General features: G+C 39.6%; 1 protein-coding gene across 1 annotated transcript in view; it reads right to left on the bottom strand.

Annotated features, from left to right (window-relative positions):
* Positions 1-8,778: 8,778 nt before the first annotated feature.
* Positions 8,779-24,023, bottom strand: part of LOC143509986 (uncharacterized) — a 38,400-nt gene continuing 23,155 nt past the window's right edge. The window contains exons 2-7 of the mRNA XM_076998926.1: positions 15,772-15,831; positions 15,122-15,424; positions 14,720-15,010; positions 13,747-14,049; positions 13,260-13,559; positions 8,779-11,864 (exon numbers count right to left, since the gene is read on the bottom strand). Of these exons, the coding sequence (XP_076855041.1) occupies positions 11,512-11,864; positions 13,260-13,559; positions 13,747-14,049; positions 14,720-15,010; positions 15,122-15,424; positions 15,772-15,829 (1,608 nt within the window). The 5' untranslated portion in view covers positions 15,830-15,831 and the 3' untranslated portion in view covers positions 8,779-11,511. The remainder of the gene's footprint in view (positions 11,865-13,259; positions 13,560-13,746; positions 14,050-14,719; positions 15,011-15,121; positions 15,425-15,771; positions 15,832-24,023) is intronic.

Raw genomic sequence — 24,023 nt, 5'->3', positions numbered from 1 at the left:
ATCCTGTTTGTGATTCCTGCCCATGAGATCTGGCTACTTACTGGACTAAATCACAGTACTGGACTGTTCAGAGATCAGTGATCTCAGCTGCTCTGCTGGACACTTTTGGGTGTTTTCACACTAGGAACCTTTCAGCATTTCTAGTGGTCTATCTGCTGAGTCATGCTTTCTGTATTAAATGTGAACACAGACCTCAAGGCTGGTCTCACACACCCACAATCTACACAGGACACACCAACCTAGGAGAAAAGCTACATGTGGGATTGTGTGATGTGAGGAAGAGACCTCAGCCTCTCTGCACCTCTGGAAGGTCACATGACTAATCAGCTGTGTTCTTCATGACAAAAGCTGTGTGCAGATGCACGAGAGTGAAACTGAGAGAGAGCAGAAATGTATGCAAGAGTGGAAATGCGCACGAGAGTGAGTGAGAGAGTTTAAAAGCACGCGAGAGTGAGTGTGGGTGAGTTGAAGTGAAGGATGAAAACATGAAGAATCCATCTTTCTTATTATCCTAAGTGAATGAGGGTGACATGAACAGTGATAATATCAGACAGACTAAGTTGCATTGTAATATTGGTGCTACTATTCTAGTGTATTTTTGGAATAAACAACATTTTACAACATTGTGTTTTATAATCACTAGCCTACTGTTCACTTCTTTTTAAAATTGTAAACAAAAGTTTTATAAATATGGACTCTACCATTTTTCAGTTTTTACATTTTAGTATTTGTCTTATTTTATAGTGGTCACGTAGGACTACGCCCCCCTCTTCTAGCTGTCACTCCAGTTTCCCTGGTTCTCATATCTGTGTTGTTCCCAGCCCATTGATCCCGCCTTGTTGTCTGTCTCCATGGTTTCCCCCGTCTGCCACGCCCGTGTCGTCAGTGTTTCCAGCTGTGTCCGTTTAAGTTCTGTGTATTTATAGTCCCTGTGTCTCCCATGTCAGTTGTCGGATATTTTATTCATTCCTATTCCTCGTTATCGCTGCCGTTTTTAGATTGGTGTTCTGTCTTCGCTGCCGTTTGGTATTTACGTTCTCTGTTGTTTTAGTCCCTGTTCTTGTTCCCTGCCTCGTTCGTTTTGTTCTTGTGTTAGTATGCCTGTGTACATGTTCAGACTCCCTGCCTGTTATGACCCCTGCCTGTGAATATGACTCTGCCTATGGAATTCCCATTAATAAATCTCGCTCTCCTCAGCATTTGTCAAATCAAATCAAATCAATGTTTGTCCGCCTCCATGCTCCGCAGCGCGAGCTGCGTTACAAGTGCACTTACAGTACAAGTTGTGTTTTAGTGTACTCCTTCCTTACTTGATTGGCTGCTTCTCAGACTGCCTTACCTTCAGAGGGGTATTCCAGAAAGCAGGTTAAGTGACGAAACCGGATAAGTAAACTCAGATTTAACCAAAACTCAGGGTTTTCCGTTCCAGAAACCTAGCTTGGAGAGATCCTGAGTCTGTTGCTATAGCAACTTGTGCTCTGAAGCTAACCTGCTCCCTAGCAGGTTAACTTGAACCTAAACCCGAGTTACAAACACGTCATTGTCACGTCCAGCCCCTCCCTCCTCCCTGGTCCCGCCTAGTTTCCCGGTTCCCATGGTTTCTCCCTCTGTCTGCCACTCCCTGTCCTCATTGTTCCCACCTGCATTTCGTTTCACCGTCATGTTGTCTGTGTATTTAAACCCCTCCGTTCTACCCCTTGTCGTCGGTCATTGTAAGTGAGTCCTTCTTTGTTTCTCTGTCAGCCTGCTATTACGAGTTATCATTATGTCTGTTCTTGTTCTTAGTTACATTCCTAGCCTTCGTTGTTAATACATGTTTCTCTCCAAATAGCACTGGTTTTGTTTGTGTATGTTGTCTTCCCCTGTCGGTCATGATCATCGGTTATTTATTTCCTGGTTGTCCATTTAGTTAGTCGTTCATGGTTTTGTGTTTGTGCCCGCTACCCCCTTTAGTCGTTGCTCCATTTATGTTATGAATCTTCCCGTAATGTTTGTGTGGTTTTATACTTGACGCGGGGTCCGCACGGCGAAATTTACGTAATCACAATGGCACCGCCCGTGCGCGAGGGCCTCACGCGCTGTCGATTCGCGAGGTCGTGCACCTCTCGACTTTTGTAACTTCGCGTGCGCCGCGCCTCAGCGCAATGAACAATGTCATGTTTACAGGGTTCATACACCTTTATAAGGTGGAATTAAAGCACTTGTACGTCACTTTAAAGGTCCATTTCAATATTTCCCAGCACGTTAAACTTAAAAAAATTTTTTTTTAATTAAGTTAAATATCTATACATATACTCGAAATGATTCGAAATAATTCGCTTTTTATCACATTATTTAATGGTTGTTTATTTTCAAAACGCCCAATCTTAACGTCTTCACGTTCTCTCATGTTTTGTCCTGGAATTACAAGAGGCTCGTATTTGTTAACGTAATACAGGAACTGTTCAGTCAGACAGCTATTTGTTGTGAAACGAAGTAGTTACAATTTCAAGTATTTTCAAGTACTTTAGCCTAAATTCCAGCACTTTTCAAACCTGGAACACAATGCAACATTAAAATTCATCAGGTAAATGTTTTTCCTTTCTTTTCTGCGCTACAGATTTCTGTTTACTTTAACTATCCACCACTGTATTTCCCGCTGTTGGGCGGGTACCAGGATTAATGTAATTAATATACATCTTCCACTGTTATTTACTTTCACAGTATCACACACTGCAGATACACTACCAATACAAGACTAGAATGTAAGATTCGTTTGTCTACAAAAACGAGGTATTTCAACTTACACGAAACGCTGGCGTCGGCCATTATTTTGCACACAAACGAGCATGCGCGAGATCAGGAACGCGCGCACACACACACAAGCGTGGTTTATGCCATGGCCAGGCAGCCATGCACAAGCAGCCACAGGGAGGTGGTCTCTTTTCTCGCGCTGTACCCTCAGCGGTGCTGGATCAAACCATATTTTCCAGTGGGATGCGGGGGTGTATGCACTTAATGGAAAATATGCAGATAGGTAAATAAAAGATATATTTTAGCCATTGAGCTTATTTTGAGTACAGAAATTTATAGTAATGAAAGATTTCAAGATTATTTAAAATTAGACTTTAAATAAAAATAAATTGCTGGGCTCTTTGATGGGTCCCCCCTGGCGCTGGGGCCCGGGACAACAGACACGGTTGTCCCCCCCCCCCCCCTGTTGACGGGGCTGCCGACAGCTACAAGCCTTATATACCTGCCTGGTAAACACGTATGTGACGTCACAATATAAATACGTCATACAGACTGCATGCATTTGAGTAACATCACGTCTTAAACACAGTAATGTATATAGTTCGTGGGTTCGATTCCCAGGCCTGAGGCCATGACTGAGGTGCCCTTGAGCAAGGCACCTAACCCCAACTGCTCCCCGGGCAGTGGTGGACAGTAACTAAGTAAATGTAATTCGTTACTGTACTTAAGTAACATTTCCATGTATCTGTACTTTACTCAAGTACTTTTATTTGGTAAGACTTTATACTTTTACTTCACTACATTTCAAAGCGAAACTTTTTACTTTTCACTTCATTACATTTACAGAAACATCTCGTTCCTTTTTCATTTTTAAATCAACACTTAATAAAATACCGAAAGATCAAAGTGTACCGTGTCACAGACTATAACCAATCAGCACTCAGTAAGAGATTAAGATTTGTACGCTAAATGGCTGAGGATCTGACATGGCTGCAACAGATGGCTTCCCCCCAACACCCCTGGCCTTATTTAGCCGAAATGTTTGAATTCCTCGAAAAGAAAAATTATTCGTATTCCTCCTCTGCATTCCGAAGAACACATCGCCGTCAAACTTGAAAAAACACATCGAAGTAAATTCACCATTAGATGAGTACTACCAACATGGTGGTTTATATACCCCGGTTAATTATATCACATTGAAATACACTACATTTAACAGATGCTTTTATCCAAAGCAGTGTGCTAGTATCTATGTGTGCTAGTACCTAAGTGTCAGTGTGCTAGTACCTAAATTGCAATCTGTGGAGACTCCCACATCATACGTTAAAGCCCGGGACACATACATGCAAATTTGGCCTAGCGAAGTGAACTTCGCAATTCATTCCTATGAGGGAGGTAAAGGCAAACAAATATGAGCAAGGCAAAGCAAAATTATAAAAATTATTATTAAAATTATTATTATCAGGGTGGGGGGGCGGCGATGTGTGTAAAATGTTGGCGGGGGATCGGGGGGTGGAGGGGTGGCGGTGAGTGTAAATTGTTGGACACAAATTAAGTATTATATTGTGATCGATTGCCGGTGGTTGGCGCCAGAGCGAACTAGTAACTCATTGAATCATAGATGTAGATCAGAGATAAATAAACTAGATTTTTTTTCAGTGTGAGAAATCGGATGTATGTCGTGTGAGCGTGTGAAGACGGTCTCTGGTAAAGACAGTCAATGCGTGTGTCTCACGCTCATTGCGTGAGAGTTGGCAACCCTGATTATTATTATATTAATTATTATTAATAATTCGGCCAAGTTTATTATTATGAGTTCAGTTGGTTAGGCTGCACACAGTTCTAGTTGTAGGTGCTAGAGCTTCTAGCTTCCCTGTCCCGCCATGTGGTGGACAACGTAGAACCTCAGAAAAAGTCCCCCAAGCTAGGACTGAAGTGGGCGGTTTGAAGTTATTGTTGTGTTTGGTAGTGAATTATGTTTTCATATTAAACGGTTTGTCTACTTGTCTACCTTTCTAGTGTGAATTATTAATATGGATAAAGTTTGGAAATGAATGTCGTGAGGATAATATAGGCTAGTTTTGTGTATTTTGTGTTTGCTAGGCAAATGTAAGGCATTGTTTCCTGTTCACCTGTTGATCAAGTAGGCCTAGGGGTTTTGATGTGACGCTAAGAAAAAAAAAGGTTTTTACTTTTACTTTTAATACTTAAGTATTTTTGAAGGCAGATACTTTTGTACTTCTACTCAAGTAAAAAATTGAGGTGAATACTTTTACTTTTACTTGAGTAATATTCAATGCAAGGTAACTGTACTTTTACTCAAGTACATAATTGGTGTACTTCGTCCACCACTGTCCCCGGGTGCCGGGCTAGGGCTGCCCACCGCTCTGGGTATGTGTGCACCACAGCCCCCTAGTAATCACTAGTGTGTGTGTGTGTGTTTGTGTTCTAACTGCACAGATGGGTAAAAAGCAGAGGACAAATTTCGATTGCGGTGAAAAAATCACAATTGACAAATATGGCACATTTGCACATAGTTTGTTGAGTGTGTGTTAAACACATTAGTGTATGTAGTGTGTGTTAACTAGGGGTGACCTGCAATAGTCGCTGATTCGACTATTCGATTGGAGGACCCCTAGTCGACTATGAACATCATAGTAGAATGTACCATTCTAACTGCATGGGGGTGCCCAAGGATGCTGCTAAGCATTAGTTGTTACATGAAATGTCTTTGTTTTCATTATATATAGCCTTTTGCCAAATCATCCCAATTTCTGTTAATAAATATTTTTAAATGATGTGTGCGCATTAACAATAAGCTTCTTCCTTACAACATATTAATAAATCACACCCTGCAGTTGCATAATTCAAATGAGCTGTCACGTAGGGCTACGCCCCCTCTCTAGCTGTCACTCCTGTCCCCTGTTCCATGTGCCTGTGTTTTCCTTGTCTGTTTATCCCGCCCCGTTTCTATCCGTTTCTATGCTTTTGTATTTATCAAACTTCTCAGAGTGGAATTTTGGACTTAAGTGCTGAAAAATTCTTAGATTTGCTCCTACTCACAGAGTTAAGTGTAAGTGCCAGTTATCAAAACTCTCAAGTATAAGAATCACTCTTACTCTCTCTAAAAGTTAAGACTGCTCCAGAGGACTCTTACGTTGTTAAGAGTTGCCACCAGGGGGCTGAGATTGCACTGAGAAGACAGAGACGCATGCGAACCTTCCTAGAGAGGAAGAATGTCTTGGAAATGTTTGATGACTTTCAATTAATCAAACGATATAGACTGGACAGAGCAGGAATCATCTTTGTCACTGACTTGGTGAGAGATGTCATCTCACCTTCAACTACACGCAGCAACGCCATCCCAGCTGAAATAAAAGTAGTGCTGATGCTTCATTTTCTTGCTACAGGAAAAATGCAACAGTGTAGTGCTGATGATTTGGGACCATCCCAACCAACAATTAGCCGAGTCGTCATGCAAACAATTATGGCACTTACAGTTACATTGCAACCCTTTTTATTGACTTTCCAAACAACACCCCGTGTCATCCAACAGATGCAAACCCAGTTTATGCAGATAGCTGGATTTCCAGGAGTTTTGCCAATTGATGACACTCACATAAAGATCATTGCTCCCAGCATTAATGAGGATGTTTATGTGAACAGAAAGAGGTACCACAGCATCAACACTCAAGTTGTGTTTGATGCAGAATACAACTTTTTAGATGTTGTACCCAAATGGCCTGGGTCAACCGATGACGCCCGGATTTTCACTGAAAGCGGCCTGAACCAACTCTTTGAAACAGGACTTGTGCCACCCGGACGTCATCTCTGACTTTGACTTCTGCCTTGTCAGTTCTTGTATGTCATTTGGGAGTGAGTCCTCTGCCAGACGTCCTTCAGACGCCCACTCTTCTTCTGGCCATTCATGACTTTGGAAGGTGTTTGGAAGCGCTGTCAAAAAGGGGCAGATGGAGAATCTGCGCTCAAGCCAGCAGGGTCGGAAGCACGAGCAGCTTCTTTATTACTGATGGATGCAATAATTTTGAAGTGACAATTAGCATCACAGTGTTTGTGTGCAAATCTAAATAAATGATAAAAACCTTGTCTTTGAGATATGTTTTAGAATTTCATTAATGCAGGATCCACTCCACAGATCACCACAGTATCTTCCCCCATGATATGTTGCACCACCTCACAAAATGCGCTAAGAGGCTTGCCCGGTGGTCCTCCGCCTGAATGTGATTCAGTTAGAATGTATGCAGTATCCAAAATAAATCTGAGAAAATATATGAATAACCAAAGAAAGAAGGGAAAATTATACACTGCTCAAAAAAATAAAGGGAACACTCAAATAACACATCCTAGATCTGAATGAATGAAATATTCTCATTGAATACTTTGTTCTGTACAAAGTTGAATGTGCTGACAACAAAATCACACAAAAATCATCAATGGAAATCTAATTTATCAACCAATGGAGGCCTGGATTTGGAGCCACACACAAAATTAAAGTGGAAAAACACACTACAGGCTGATCCAACTTTGATATAATGTCCTTAAAACAAGTCCAAATGAGGCTCAGTATTGTCTGTGGCCTCCACGTGCCTGTATGACCTCCCTACAACACCTGGGCATGCTCCTGATGAGGTGGCGGATGGTTTCCTGAGGGATCTCCTCCAAGACCTGGACTAAAGCATCCGCCAACTCCTGGACAGTCTGTGGTGCAACGTGACGTTGGTGGATGGAGCGAGACATGATGTCCCAGATGTGCTCAATCGGATTCAGGTCTGGGGAACAGGCGGGCCAGTCCATAGTTTCAATGCCTTCATCTTGCAGGAACTGCTGACACACTCCAGCCACATGAGGTCTAGCATTGTCCTGCATTAGGAGGAACCCAGGGCCAACCCCACCAGCATATGGTCTCACAAGGGGTCTGAGGATCTCATCTCGGTACCTAATGGCAGTCAGGCTACCTCTGGTGAGCACATGGAGGGCTGTGCGGCCCTCTAAAGACTTGCTACCCCACACCATTACTGACCCACTGCCAAACCGGTCATGCTGAAGGATGTTGCAGGCAGCAGATTGCTCTCCACGGCATCTCCAGACTCTGTCACGTCTGTCACATGTGCTCAGTGTGAACCTGCTTTCATCTGTGAAGAGCACAAGGCGCCAGTGGCGAATTTGCCAATCCTGGTGTTCTCTGGCAAATGCCAAGCGTCCTGCACGGTGTTGGGCTGTGAGCACAACCCCCATCTGTGGGCCCCATCCCAATGGGCCGGCTCATGTCAATCTCTAGTTTGGGCCGATTGGAAAAAGTTGGCCAGATTTGGGCATGAAACTCCCGGGCTGAAAGTGGCCCACTCTGGCCCTGTTTCTTCTTAAACCCCGTCTAGGGAGTTTTTCCTTGCCATTGTCGGCTCATGCTTGCTCATTAGGAATCTAGACCCATGCATTTGTAAAGCTGCTTTGTGACAACATGTTGTGAAAAGTGCTACGTAAATAAATTTTACTTGACTGTGTTTACCAGTGTCTGACCACCTCAGTGTAAACAGTGCAGATGGCAATACAGTTACTTTAGATCCTTCAATACTTGTGAAAGAAACAGTGTAGTGAAGCCCCAGGTATGGTCATTATATTAAAACTTATTTAATTATCATTACAATAATAACAAGAAGAAATCATGTTAACAATGGTCACAAGAAATCCAGTTTTAGTTTAGCCACTTGATCTGTTGTTATATATAAAGTAAGAAGGTAGTCGAGTCAGGTCTCTGAGAGCTGTTGTTACTATGGCATGAATGTACAAAACAGCATCAGTCTGTTGTGAATTCTGCCTCCAACAGACTGTATTTGAGCAAGACAACGTAAGCTTATACAGAACATTTTCACACACATATAGAAACACTTTTTGGACTATAAGTGCATGTCGTGGACATTTTCTGAAAATGGATGAGGACTCGGGCGTGGTTAAAATGATAAATTTATTAAAAGATAAAAAATATTAAAAAAGACAAAAGACAGACACAAACATGAGAGTCTCGTCTAGAACAATATAAGTATATAAGTCCCCCTGCTTATATACAATCTTAAACACAATTCAGCAATTCTAGCAAGCAGGTTATCTTTAGCACAGCATGTTCCAAAACATAGGCGCCCAGCAGACTGCTTTGTCTCACATATGTGTATGTCTTAATATGAAGCTTCCCTAGGTTTAGTGGAAGAAATTGATGTATCAGTTGAAAGCAGAGAAAGCTAAATGACCCAAGTATAGTAGACAGCAGAGGTGGGGACTCGAGTCACATGACTTGGACTCGAGTCAGACTCGAGTCATTAATATTAAGACTTTTGACTTGACTTGAAAAAATATTCAGAGACTTAGACTTGACTTGGACTTTTACACCAATAACTTGGGACTTGAATTGGACTTGAACCTGTTTACTTGCAAAGACTTGATTTTTTAACCCTAAATCTAAATTTTAAAACGCATATTAATATTTATAAAGTGTGCCCCATTAATTTCATTTCCGTCCTTCTGATGCAGACCGGTCCTCTGCTTTTCCACACTCTGTACGTGTGTGCGTGCATGAGCTGCAGCACAACCAATCAAATGGGGGGTTGGCGAACGTAAATTTTTACCGGGCGGGGTGTAAAATGGACACAAATTAAGTATTATATCGCGATCGATCGATCGCCAGTGGTTGGTGCCAGAGCGAACTAGTAACTCATTGAATCATAGATGTGGATCAGAGGTAAATAAACTAGATTTTTTTCCGGCGTGAGAAATCGGATGTGTGGCGTGAGAGCGTGTGAAGACGGTCAAATGTGTGTGTCTCACGCTCAATGCGTGAGGGTTGGCAACCCTGGGTTCTGTATCTGAACTCGGGGAAGAGAGCCTCTCTCTGTCACCATCATAATATCCAGTTCTATCTCAGCATGGATTGTGTATTTGAAGACATCTACGTCGAGAAAAAAATATATTGACAAAAGTGGAGCGAGTTTTCAGCTATGGGGACATCATTCATCGTGCACAAATGACATACAGACTTTTGGCCAGCAAATGCAATGCAGAATAGTTTACTGAAATGTCTAAAGTTGCAGATTCCTGTTAATTGTTCAGTTCTTATATTTGTTTGTCTTGTGTCACTCACACATGTTCTCCAAGAAACCAGATAAGAGAAGAGAGGGAAAATGCTGTTATGGTTCTTTGTATTGTACTGTGAAAATATCACAGTACAATCACCTGATATCATAAATATCAATATGGAGTTCTACTTATGACTTTTTCACAGAATATTTATTTCTGGAAAATTGTAGTTTAAAGTATGAATATTTTTGCAGCTAAGTTTAACAAATTGAACTGTGCAATAAAGAGGTGTAATTTTAATTTTTTTTTATACTTCGTGTTTTCAGTTGCACATGTTTTATCAAGATTTGAGGAGAATACAGATTTAAAAAAGAATTTACAATTTAAATTTATTTACATTTAAAATATACCTGCAACATTGGTAAAAAAAAAAAAAAAGACTCGAAAGGACTTGAAATTCCAAGTTTCAGACTTGGGACTTGACTTGACTGTTGCCTGTCTTGACTCGAGACTTGACTTGACTTGAGTGTCTTTGCTTGAGACTTGACTCGGGACTTGAGGTATAAAGACTTGGACTTACTTGAGACTTGCAAAACACTGACTTGGTCCCACCTCTGGTAGACAGTGACAACCAGTTAACAAAGTGCTTTTACCCTTTGCACTCCCCCTGACCTGGGTCACAGCATACCATAGCCTAATATGAACTAAACATGGTTACACTGAATCACAATACTTCATTATTGTAGTCCTTCTCCTTAATCAAAATGACATGTACTAAATCATAATGTTCATAATGATCTCTTATAATCTAAATAACAGGAGCAAGGATAACCTAATCAAGAATGACATAATTTCTGTCACAGTGCACTATAAAGGTAACAAACATGTAAAAGCTGAAAAATGGTTCAGCTGCATCACAAAACTAATCAGTGTATCTGATGTCACTGCTCATGCATCACTGCTAATTTGATCACACAGTGCTGAAGTCCCATATGGTCCAATATGGTCCAGCCATAGACACAACCGCCATTTATGACAAAACAGTGTGAGTAAAACTATGAGAGTTGAAACACACACAAAAGAGTGTTTCCAGCCACTCACACTTGCACTCATTTCCACTCTCTCACTCTCGTGTGCATTTCCACTATCTCTCAGTTTCACTCTCATGCATCTTCACTCAGCTTTTGCCATTAAGGACACAGTTGATGAGTCATGTGACCTTCCAGAGGTGCAGAGAGGCTGAGGTCTCTTTATCACACCACACAATCCCACATGTAGCTATTCTCCCAGTTTGGTGTGTCCTGTGTAGATTGTGGGTGTGTGTGACCAGCCTTGAGGTCTGCAGTGAAAACAACTGGGGCTGCTTTGTTGTCATGATGGGTGATGTGTTCACATATACTACAAAAAGCATGACTCAGCAGATAGACCATTAGACCATTAGAAATGCTGAAAAAGTTCCCAGTGTGAAAACACTCAAAAGTGTCCAACGGAGCAGCTGAGATCACTGATCTCTAAACAGCCCAGTTCTGTGATTTAGTCTAGTGAAATAGCTGGATCTCATGGGCAGGAGTCAGAAACAGGATGAGCGACCAGTTGTTCAGTATTTGGTGAATGACAAACAGGATTAAAGAGCTCCAAGTCTTTGTCTGATGAATCAGGAACAGAATTAGAAAGCTACAAGTCTGTATCTGATTAATCAGGAACAGAATCAGAGAGTGACAATTCATTATTCAAGAGTCGTTCCTGAATGGCTGGTTCTATCTCTGGATCATCCTGATTGGTTATCTGCTCCCCACCTGTGTTTATCACATTCATCCCTTGCTGCTCTACACGTTCATTTGGTGGTGGGTTCATCCGTAGCCAACAGTCCTGTAAGTTCATTCGGAACAGCACCATCAAAATCACCACAGACAGTAAGACCAGTGATGACACTATGGCCAGCACCCACATGGTAGTCTTCTCTGGCTCTTTCTCCTGTGTTCCAGGTCCCCCCGGTCTTTCAGAGTCCTCTTCCACATTGTCTTTGTCAGGTTCCTTCCATATTCCTAAACACGGAACCAAAAATGTTAGGAGGGTTTAAAACACTCTAGTGATGAACTGTGTAAAAGGCCCTCAGTGTTGAGTGTGTGTTCAATGCACTAGCGTATGTAGTGTGTTGAGTGTTACACTAGTGTATGTAGTATATTGAATGTATGTTAAACAGTAATGTGTATGTAGTCTGTTGAGTATGTGTTAAGTGTGTGTTGTTTGATTTTGAGATATGAGGTGCTAACAGGAACAGAAGGTACATCAGCTGGCTAAAAAATTAGGCTTAAACTTTAATTACAGAAGTTAGCGCCTGTTTGGCTCAGTTGCTACAGTTGACGTTGACTACTCTGTTTCTCATTTGTTTTTTGTCAATACTTTGTTTTGTCTTATTATTACCATTGTTTTTGTTTGTCAGCAATATCTCAACAAATGTTGATTCAAGGTAAATTTTTCAGGAACAGTTTGTTGTGTTTGTTGCCCTGTGTCATTGCTTGGCTGGAAGAGAGTCAGCAGCTAAGAAGCACAGTAGGACGACATATGGATCCAGTGCTGGTTCCCAAGTTAAAGTGTCATTTGAAAGCAAGCTTGTGTTGGTAATCTTCAAATGTTACCCATGGAGGTCCCTGGTTTTAGACTAATTAGCCCTGGTGTTGTGGCTGATGTGACTGCTGTAGGGATTCATATTAGATCCGCTACACCTTCCTCTCAGTGGTTTCCCAGTATTCACAGTCGATTGGCAGGTTTGCCAAAACATCGTCTGTGAACTTGCTGTGGTCAAGATGACTGCATTGTTTGAGTGGTTTGTGAAATTGTATATCTTTCTAAAGACTTTGAAAGATTGTGTCTTTTTCATTAAAAATATGTCATCTGGTCCCAGCTTGGTTGAGAACGCCTGCTCAAGAGATCTCTATATTCTATAATTTATTTTTTGTATTTATTTTTCACCTGGTTTTGCACCTTTGTCCTGTAATGAATAAATTCTCATGGCCTCAACATGTTTCTTGTAGCTCCAGCACTTGGTTTAGGTATGAGTAATGAAACTGCCTGAGGAATTAATCATTAATTATAACATCTTGCTATTTATTATTTATTCTCAAAATCTAGGATACAATCACTACAGTTTTATGTATATATGTTGTTTTGCACTGTTCACTTGCACTGTTTTTTATTCTTTTTATGTGACTAAGAGGTACCACTCAAAATTTTGTTGCATCATGTACAATGACAATAAATCTATCTATCTATCTATCTATCTATCTATCTATCTATCTATCTATCTATCTATCTATCTATCTATCTATCTATCTATCTATCTATCTATCTCCATCTAACAAACAGTATTAGGAATCTGAAAACACTCCTACTGATCAGTCTCCTGAATTTACAGACAGAACAATCAAATCAAGTCTTACCCTCAACAGTAGCTGTGCTTACAGTGTATGTACCAATGACTTCCTCATTCCTGGTGTCCCGTATGGTGTAAACACCACTATCAGACTCATTCATCTCCTTCAGCTGCAGACTGGATCTGAACAACACTCTCTTCTCATACTCAGACACACACTGGATTTCACGCCCCCAAATCTCACACAGTCTCATAGTGATTTGACGGTCATGATCAGTCTTGTTAAACACCACCTCCACTGGTTCTGAGACAGGCACATCCAGGGTGAGAGACTCTCCAGGAAGGACAGGAACATTATAATTGAAAGCTGGATATAGAGAAACAAATATGGAGAACATTCTGGTATTTTTGTGTGTAGTGTGTATTATCCAATAATGCAGAAACAGTCCTCAAAATACTACTGCATCTAGTTTATAAAAGACTGTTCTAACTTACTGTTCAACTGAAATATGAATACAGACAGTAGAAATCTAATAAAGCATTAATATACTTACGCTCGATCCGAGTGCTCACATCACAGATTTTTTCACCATCACACTCACAGGTGTACCAGGCCCTCTTAGTGTAATCAACATCAGTGATGGTGAGGGAGATATTTCCTTTCAGGTACTGATCATGGGACATGTGAAATCCCTCCTTTGACTGACAGAATGTCTGGTCACACTGAGCCAGAATGTCACGTGGTTTTTTGAACACAATCCACGTGACCAGACCAGAACACGTCTGACTGCAGGGGAGAGTAGCAGAACCATGAAGATTCACCTTTACAGCAGGATTCAGTGAAACTTGAGGTTGAACTGTAGACAAACACATCACACAGAAACAGAACACTGGATGTACTTATTCTGTTTTTCATTTGTATTGCATTTCCAATTATACACATTTTAGTTTTACACAAGGCCTTTTCTCTGTACCACAGAAATTGAATGCAATTGAAAGTTATTACAATGTGACTACAGTCAAGATGGTGTAACGTTGGCGCTGGCGAGAAGGATGAGACACGAATCCCACGTGGCAGCAAACATTATGTTTATTGTGACACAAATGTTGTGCAATCGCGCACGAGTACAAATACACATATACATGGAAACGTGCAGACTCAGACAACGACGAGCACAGGACACTGCGCGAACGCACATTAAGTAGACAAACCACATAAGCCCCTCGTGATGACGAGACGAGCCACAGGTGAGACGAATAATCACAAGACATAACCGCAACCACGGAGATCCACAGACGTAGACTAGGAGACGTAGACGACGTAAACACACGCCCAAAAGGGAGGGGCAGGGGTCCTCAACGTGACAGATGGTGCATAAAGTGAGACTATAATACTTACAGTGCATGAATGTCTTAAGCTTTATCCTAATTATTTAATACATTTAGCAAAAAAAATATTATATTTAGTAAACAAGAGTTCAGGACCTGACAAAAGAGTTTCAGTCAGACAGTAAAATTGGATCTTACCACCAACTATTACTGTATATGTGCCAATGACTTCATCATTCCAAGTGTCCCGTATGGTGTAAACACCATTATCAGACTCCTTTATCTCCTGCAGCTGCATACTGGATCTGAACATCACTCTCTTCTCATACTCAGACATACACTGGATTTCACGCTTGGTAATGTTACACAGACTGACAGTGATTGGATGGTCATGATCAGTTTTATTGAACACCACCTCTACTGGCTCTGAGATGGGTAAATCCATGCTAAGAGGTTCTCCAGGGAGGACGTTTGTGCAGACATTTACAGCTGGGGAGAAGCAGCAAGAAAAACACAACAAATATATTGCAAATGGAGTAATGACATATATAAATGAGTTTATGTGTAAACAGGTTAAAATCAAGCACTTAAAACACTTACACGCAATCTGAATGCTCACATCACAGATCTCTTTACTATCACACACACATGTGTACCAGGTCCTCTTATTATAATCAACATCAGTGATGGTGAGGGAGAGATCTCCCTTCAGGTACTGATCATGGGACATGTGATATCCCTCCTGTGACTGACAGGATGTCTGATTACACTGAGCCAGAATGTCACGTGGTTTATGGAGCACAGTCCATGTAACCAGATCAGAACACGTCTGACTGCAGGGGAGAGTAGCAGCATCATGAAGATTCACCTTTACTGGAGTTACTGGTGAAACTGGAGAAAAGACTGGACCAAAACAATGGACATTTAGACACGAGAGGGAACTACAACATATTAATAACTCATAATCTAGATGTGATATCAGAGAGCGAACTACAACATATTAAATAATCCATAATACAGCTGTGATACCACTTAATGCATATTTAAAGTAGATAAACGATATACACAAAATATAAACAAAACCATTGAAATACAACCTGAATTTCTATATGCTACATGAGTAAACACTACTGTTGCTCACACTCAAACGTATCAGCCAGAATTGATATCAGAGTTAATTTGTTCATAATTTTATCTTTCATTTTTCAAACTCTTGTTACTTTGGTTCAGTGAGACCTTATCTTACTTACCGTTAGAGATCAGATGGAGTTGCACCATGGATAACAGGGGGACACTGAAGCCCTTCATGTCTGTGGAGAGCAAAGGTACAATTTTCTATGTTCAGGTTCCAGTAGAAGATTTCAGATTCAAATTATAGACACCCAAAAAAAATTTGGGGAGGAGTTGTTAGGCCTCCTCATATTATCTAAATTGCTTGTGATATGAACAGTGATGTCAATAACTCGTTACTCTAATAACGAGTAATGAGTAATATAACGAGTTAGTATATTCCGATCCAGTAATCAGATTAAAGTTACTTTTTCAAGTGACTGTGCATTACTATTTTTTTAGTAAAAAAATACTACTATCTTAGTAAAAAAATATATATTTTTGCTTTCTTCTGGGCCCAGTTATAATTTTGCATCTGACTGTAGCACATCGCAACACATCATTCTTGGCAATGATCTCCGTAACGATATGTGTGAAGAAATACCCCTAAAAACATTTACCTGATGAACTTTAATGTTGCATTGTGTTCCAGGTTTGAACTTTAAAATGCTTGAAATTGTAATTGTATTTCATTTCACAACTAATAGCTGTCTGACTGAATGGTTCGCTTGTATTACGTTTACAAATACATTTACTAGGGGTGACCTGCAATAGTCGCTGATTCGACTATTCGATTGGAGGACCCCTAGTCGACTATGAACATCATAGTAGAATGTACCATTCTAACTGCATGGGGTGCCCAAGGATGCTGCTAAGCATTAGTTGTTACATGAAATGTCTTTGTTTTCGTTATATATAGCCTTTAGTCAAATAAAATCATCCTAATTTCTGTTAATAAAATATTTTTAAATGATGTGTGTGCATTAACAATAGGCTTCTTATTTCTACACATTAATAAATCACACCCTGCAGTTGCACAATCCAAACAGTTGAGCTGTTTGTCGTTTCAGTTGTATTGTCTCATCTCGTCGCGGTGCGTCTCGGCAAGTAGGCCTATAAACATTTGTTGTTGTTTGCTTTATAAACCCCATTACTTTAACCTTTACTTATAATTTTTTTGCTGTTGTGTGGTATTTTTTTTATATTTTCAGGCAGACATATTTTATTTAAAATATTTTTGACATTTTGCACAGTGCCTATGTGACAAAGTTCGATATGCGCACTGACGGTGACTTTTTTGTTAATGTTCTCTAATGTTTCATTAAAAAATAAGTAAATAAATTAAACAATTAAAGCTGAATAAAGCCAACCTACCATGTTTATTCATTTATCTGAGTGTTTTAGGTTTTTAGGTTCTCCGGAATGAGAATGGGATGCCGTTTAAGATGATATGAATATTTTATTTGTAATTTTTTGCATTAAAGCAGGCCACCACATGCATTCTTAAAAATAATCAAAATATTTATTGGATTCGTTTTTAACTAAAACAAAAAAAGTGAAATCACGTGCTGGTGAGAATTCAGAAAATATGTTTTTTTAATAAAGAATAAATGAAACAACCACTTCAATGTTGAAAAGGGACATGTTAGCTCTCAGCTGTAACATTGCAGACTCATGAGGCAGGTTAGGATCCATGTGCAGGTTAAATATAGTATTTAATAGGACAAATCCAGAGAATGTGGTCGTACAAGCAGAGGTCAAAAATCCAAAAAAAAAAAACCGAACAGAAGCAAATAGAGGGCAAGGCAAAGGCAACGTCGAGAGAACCAGGCAAAGAGATCATACACAGAGAAACTGAATCAGAGTAAATGCTCGGTATGCAAACTTGTAAGGAATGGCAATACTTCGCAATGAGCAAGAGTGAATGTAAATGTGAATGAAAATGTGCCATATTTTGTCAATTGTGATTTTTCACCGCAATCGAAATTTGTCCTCCGCTTTTTACCCATCTGTTCAGTTAGAACACACACACACACACACACACACACACACACACACTAGTGATTACTAGGGGGCTGTGGATCACACGTGCCCAGAGCGGTGGGCAGCCCTAGCCTGGCGCCCGGGGAGCAGTTGGGGTTAGGTGCCTTGCTCAAGGGCACCTCAGTCATGGCCTCAGGTCTGGGAATCGAACCCACAACCCTCCGGTCACAAGACCAGTTCCCTACCACCAGGCCATGACTGCCCCATGCTGGTTGGTGATAAATATGCCTGTCAATCATGCTTAATAACAAACAGCTGAGCTGTACTAAAACTCCGGGGGGTCAGACCTCTGGCGGCGCGACCGGGGAGTACAGGACCTGACATCAGTTACTGTCTGTTTTTCACATTATTTTAAACCACAAGTCTTTCAAACAGTTATGCATATGTATGTAACAGTATGGACATCTCTGGGTCAGAGATTTCATAAAAATATTTAAATAAATACTACAGATTATATGCCTGAGCTTGACCAAAATTAGTTTTTAAAAGTTTAATATGTCCCTTTCATAATAAAACATGAAAAACTAATAAAAACATATTCAAATGTTCAACATATTCATGTTTCATATTCAAAAATGTTTGAGGTCCAAATGGCACCGTATGCCAGGAGTGACCCATAAAGAAAAGCTCGGAGTTGAACTGAAGAGTCATTAGAATGCAAAACAAACGCATTGAGGAACATGTCATGAATATCGTGTTTATTGTTATTTATTATTCACCAGTTTAACAGTTTAACTAGTGTCCTAGATGATGAATAGCTAAGAGTTGTTTCTTGTCGTGACCAATGTTATATTTTAGTATATCTAGCCCTGGTTCAATTTCTCTTTTTGACCTTTGTTTCATCATACTGTATCTGTTCGGTTATATAGTTGTTTTTTTAAGATTTAATTGCAAATTACAATAATTTTGTAAGTTAAAGATCTGTTGCTGACTTATGGCACATAAAAAAAAATATGGCACTTAAATAGGGTGACCAAACGTCCGTATTTGCCGGGACATGTCCGTATTTCACGTCCGGCGTCCCGGGTTTTTTTTTTAAGTGAGGGAATGTCCTGGTTTTTAAATTACCTGCATCGGGCCATTAATTGTACAGGCACAAAGTGTCCTGATTTTCCCAAATAAAAATATGGTCACCCTAACTTAAAGTGGTGATGAGGTCTTATACATTTCTTGGAAGGTCTTTAAAATGGTATTGAATTAAATTTCAGTATTTCTGCATATACACTGTTGTCCCAGCAGGCATTTCAACGTTGAATCAACGTTGAATCAACGTCGAAATTTATGGTTGAATCAACGTTGGATTTTGTGTAGATTTTGAAAGGTGAATCAACGTTGATATGCCAACGTCGTTTCAATGTCATACATTCAACCTTGAATAAACCATAAAATTCACGTTCATGATGCTCAAAATTGCATGAGAGAGAGGAAAAAAACAACTGTATGCCATAATGAACAATTTTATTTTTTTTATTCTCTCATTTTACTCGGAGTACCACCACACAACCTCAGTCATGGCCTCAAGTCTGGGACTCGAACCTACGACCCTTCAGTCTCAAGACCAGTTCCCTAACCGCCAGGCCACGACTACCCTGCCCTACTGTCTTTAAACCTGTTGATTTGTCATTGCGAAGTTTTGTTTCTGCCTCAAAACATTTAAAACTGTTTCATTGCCTGATGTTGTCTTCCTGGTTAATACCTGCCTGTTTTTGACGACGTTTTTGGACGAATTAATAAATTTTAAAAAATTATATTATTATTATTATTATTACTAATAATAATAATAATAATAATTAATACCTCTTTCAAAACCCTCAGCCAATCCCAAAGTGTTGTTAGTACTTTTTTATTGTATGTGTTTTTTGAACTTGAAATGGTAATACAAAGGCAGGTTGAAGATATTACGTTGATTCACCGTTAATAGTTCAACGTTTGCGCAACCATTTAACATTAAACGTTGATTCACCGTTAATAGTTCAACGTTTGCGCAACCATTTAACATTAAACGTTGATACAACGTTGTTTCAACGTTGAAACAACAACAGACAGTATTTCAACTATATTTCAACCACATTTCAACGTTGAAGGTCGGTCGTGTGCCAGCTGGGGTAGCTTCCTTATATTTGTAAACAGCCGACTCACTACCTTTTTTCTCTGCTCTGAACACCTTCGTTGCTCGAGTTGAATTATGGGATAGGATAGCGTGCAGTAATCAACATTTCAAAATGGCGCCCGACTTAGTTTTTTTTTTTTTTTTTTTTTTTTTATTATTGAAGAATAACAAGTACATACACATCACTCGTAAAGGTAGGAGAAAACAAGGTACAGAAACGTCAAGAAAACAAAGAGGGACTAGGGGGCCAAGAAAAAAACTCTAAACACTAAAAACACTAGAACAGAAGAAATTTAGAAACATCAAGAGCCACTTTTTTGGCATACTCAGATCTTACACATTTTAATGAGGAGAAGTACCGCTTAAAGTCAACTAGGAAGCCTGCAAAGCATGGGGCTGAGCGTCTCCATTTACAGCAGTGTATGTGGTATTTAGCAAGCAAGAAAACAATATTCACCAAATCAGATATTTTGTGATCAAGATCGCTGAAAAAGTACAACACATGATTAAGATTAAAGACCGGAATGTTCTCAAGTTTTAATGATAACCAATTTCTCATGTCACTCCAAAAAATTTTAGTGATGGGGCAAGTGAAGAACAGATGTTCTAAGGATTCACCTTGACTATCACAAAAAGAACAACCTTCCACTTCGAATTTAAACCGTCTTTGTAGAAAATCTGCAACTGGATAAAAGTTATGACAAATTTTAAAATGAGTTTCTTTCACCTTAGGTGAGACAGGATATCTCAGATATTTAGAGTTGGACTTTAATGCTGTAGCTGAGTCTGCCAGGACTGATGTCCTTATGTTATAATCATAAAACAATTTAGATTTAAAGGCAGACGTAAGAACAGCAGTATTACACCTTTTGTCCATTACGTTGCAAGTACTTATTACCAAATTAGGAAGGGTTGAAGAGACTTTAGCATACAGAAGGGTGTTTTGTATGAGACAGACCAGAGCATCTGGAATAGCTTTACACATTTTCAAATAATCTTTACGATTACAAACCAAATTATATTTGTCCATAAAATCCCTGTGGTCCAACAGACAACCACTGGCATCCATCAAATCAGTTACAAACAAAACACCCTTCTCGTACCAATCAGCTTTAAAAACTGATTTCCTGTTGACCAGTATTGTTCTATTATTCCACAATAAAGAACCATGTGGTGAAAAGTTGTGAGAGAAAATCATTTTCCAGTAGTGCAAGACTTGCGCGTGGAATTTAGATAACTTAACCGGAATCTTACTAATCTCAAAATCACACCGTAGGAAAAAATCCATACCACCAATCTTTTTAATTAAAGCTCTAGGAATGTGAAACCACATAGAGTTCGGAGAAGACAGGAGGGACCTTAACCAGTTAATTCTACAAGAACCAAGTAATGCTTCAAAATCTAAGGCTTTGATACCACCCTTATTATAATCTTTAATCAATTGAGATCTCCTCAAGTAGTGAGTTTTATTCTTCCAAAGGAAATGAAAAAATATTGAATTTGCCTTTTGAATAGATTTCTTAGAAGTAAAAACCGCCTGGCAAGGATAAATCAATTTAGACACTCCTTCAGCTTTAGAAAGAAGAACACGACCGAAAATTGTAAGATCTCTAGTTAACCAGTGACCCAGGGATTTCTTCATATCAGTCACCCTTTTATCAACATTGATCTCTTCTCTCCTAACAGGGTCCTTAGAAATCGTAATGCCCAGATATTTCACTTCAGACTTAACGGAAATAGAAGCAAAAGATTCCTCAGAGCAAGAATGGATCGGGAGCAGATCACATTTTTTGATATTGAGAAGCAGACCTGAAGCACCAGAAAAAGACGAAACCAGATTTAGAGCCACTTCCACCATGGTTTTATCTTTTAGAAAAATAGCAGTATCATCGGCAAATTGACTTAATTTAAATTCCTTACCCAAAATATTAATGCCATGCAAATTTGAATTCCTATAAATTGATAGCGTAAACATTTGAGTTGCCAAGATGAATAATTTAGGAGAAATCGGACATCCTTGACGAATGCCTCGTGACACACTAAAGCTTGGGGTCATACCATTACCAAGGGATACTGAACTACTTATATCAGTATAAAACATCTCGATTATACTACGAAATTTCTCCCCAAAACCCATGCGTTCCAGGGTTTCGGCAATGAAACAATGTTCCAAAGAGTCGAACGCCTTGTAGAAATCAAGGAATAAAATAAAACTGTCATTATTAATAAATTCTCTATAGTCCAACATGTCTAGAATCAATCTGGTATGAAAATGTATATTCCTTCCTTTCATGAAGGCAGACTGACATTCACTAATTACAGAAGCCAAGCCCTTATTTAAGCGATTTGCATACACAAACGCTAGCATTTTATAGTCTATACATAATAAAGTGATTGGTCTCCAATTTTCCAGGGATAAAGGGTCCTTGTTGACCTTAGGAATCAGGGTGATGAGTCCTCGCTTCATGGTGGGAGAGAGAGATTTGTTAGAGATGCAGTCTACAAGGCCATTGAATAATAACAACCGAATATCTTCCCAAAAGAAAAGATAGAATTCAACTGTCAGACCATCCAGGCCTGGTGATTTCCCCTTAGCCATTCGCTGGATTACATCATCCAACTCATCAATGGTCAAATCTTTCTCCATTGCTTCCTTAAATTGAGAGTCAACTAATTCAATGGAATCATTAATTTCCTCAAAAAAGGACTGGCACTTAAATTTGGAAAATTTGGAACTGTACAAATTGCTATAAAAGGCACTAATCTTGTCACATATTGAATCCGAATCTTCAGTAACACTGCCATTAACATATAATTTGGAGATTCTCTTTTTGGACTGTCTCTGCTTCTCAAGACCATAGAAATATGCGGAATTTCTTTCACCCTCCTCAATCCAACGAGCCCTGGAGCGAATAAACGCGCCCTTTGCCTTTTCTAAAAATAAATCATCAAGTTGAGATTTGAGATCATCTAAATGGCCTCTCTCCTCCGATGTTAACAGAGGTTTAGCACACATAGAATTTGTTATTTATAATTTGTGATTGTTTTGCTCTCATCTCATTGACAGTGTGCTTACCTATTTTAATTGCAAGAGATTTAACGCTAAATTTAAACCACTCCCATTTGCTCAATGATGAAGTTTCCATCAGTGAAATTTCCTCTAAGAGTTTTCTAACTTCTGTACAAAAGTTCACATTTAACAAAAGCTTGCTATTGAATTTCCAAATTGAATTTGTGTGCAATTTACGATTGTTCAAGGAGAGGAGTAATGAAACAGCACAGTGGTCAGTTAAGGGAGATGCAGAGATTTCACATTTCACAACTCCATCCAACCTATTACGAGGGATTAACCAGTAGTCTAATCTTGAACACTGACCGTTGTTTGAAGCATTAAACCAGGTGTATTGTCTGGAATTAGGGTTTCTTGACCTCCAACAGTCAGTCACATTAGCGTTGGAAACTAAGTTGTTGAAGTTATCATCAATGAGATTATGCCGCCCTCGAGAGGGAAGACGGTCAACCGAACTGTCTGGAACTACATTAAAATCACCTCCTATAATCACCTCCTCTGTCGAGTACGTTATTTTCCACTGTTTTATCTTCTCACATAGATCTGAATAAAAAATGTTGTTAATTACTTTGCTGTTATACCCATACACACAAACTAGAATGAATTTAACTCTGTCAATTTCCACTGCTACCATTAACCAATGACCATCCGTATCCCCTGAGTGACCCAAAATGGATCCCGGAAACTTGTGGAACATGATCATCACACCAGCTGAATGAGATGTGCCATGACTAAAATAGGTGAGATCTCCCCATTGCGTATGCCAGAAAGGAACATCCTCCCTTAAAGAGTGAGTTTCCTGCAGAAAAAAAACAGTTTGCTTTTTGCTCCTTGCAATAAAGAAAAATAGCCTTACGTTTAACATTGTTTCTTAGTCCCCTAGAATTTAACGTTAATAAAGAAAACATAAAACAAACCGTGAATAAATTCACCAAAAGATGACGGTAAGCAGGAACGTATAAAGTGACTTAGCCGTTAAACATCAGAGTTAGCCTTGCAGTAAGCCTTTAACCGAAAAAACAAAGAATCCTTCAGCATAAACAGAAAATGGTTATTCAGAAAACACTCTTTCATTATCTATCAGCGCATACCCTTCCTTCAAGTACGCACGCTTCCCCCTGCTCCTGGCCTCCTGAACCAAAGGCCAAAGTTTGTTTCGGGCAATTCTG

This window comes from Brachyhypopomus gauderio, chromosome 3, assembly GCF_052324685.1.
Source record: "Brachyhypopomus gauderio isolate BG-103 chromosome 3, BGAUD_0.2, whole genome shotgun sequence".
In the NCBI taxonomy this organism is placed as follows: Eukaryota; Metazoa; Chordata; class Actinopteri; order Gymnotiformes; family Hypopomidae; genus Brachyhypopomus; species Brachyhypopomus gauderio.
This window is presented reverse-complemented; position numbering and strand designations above follow the sequence as displayed.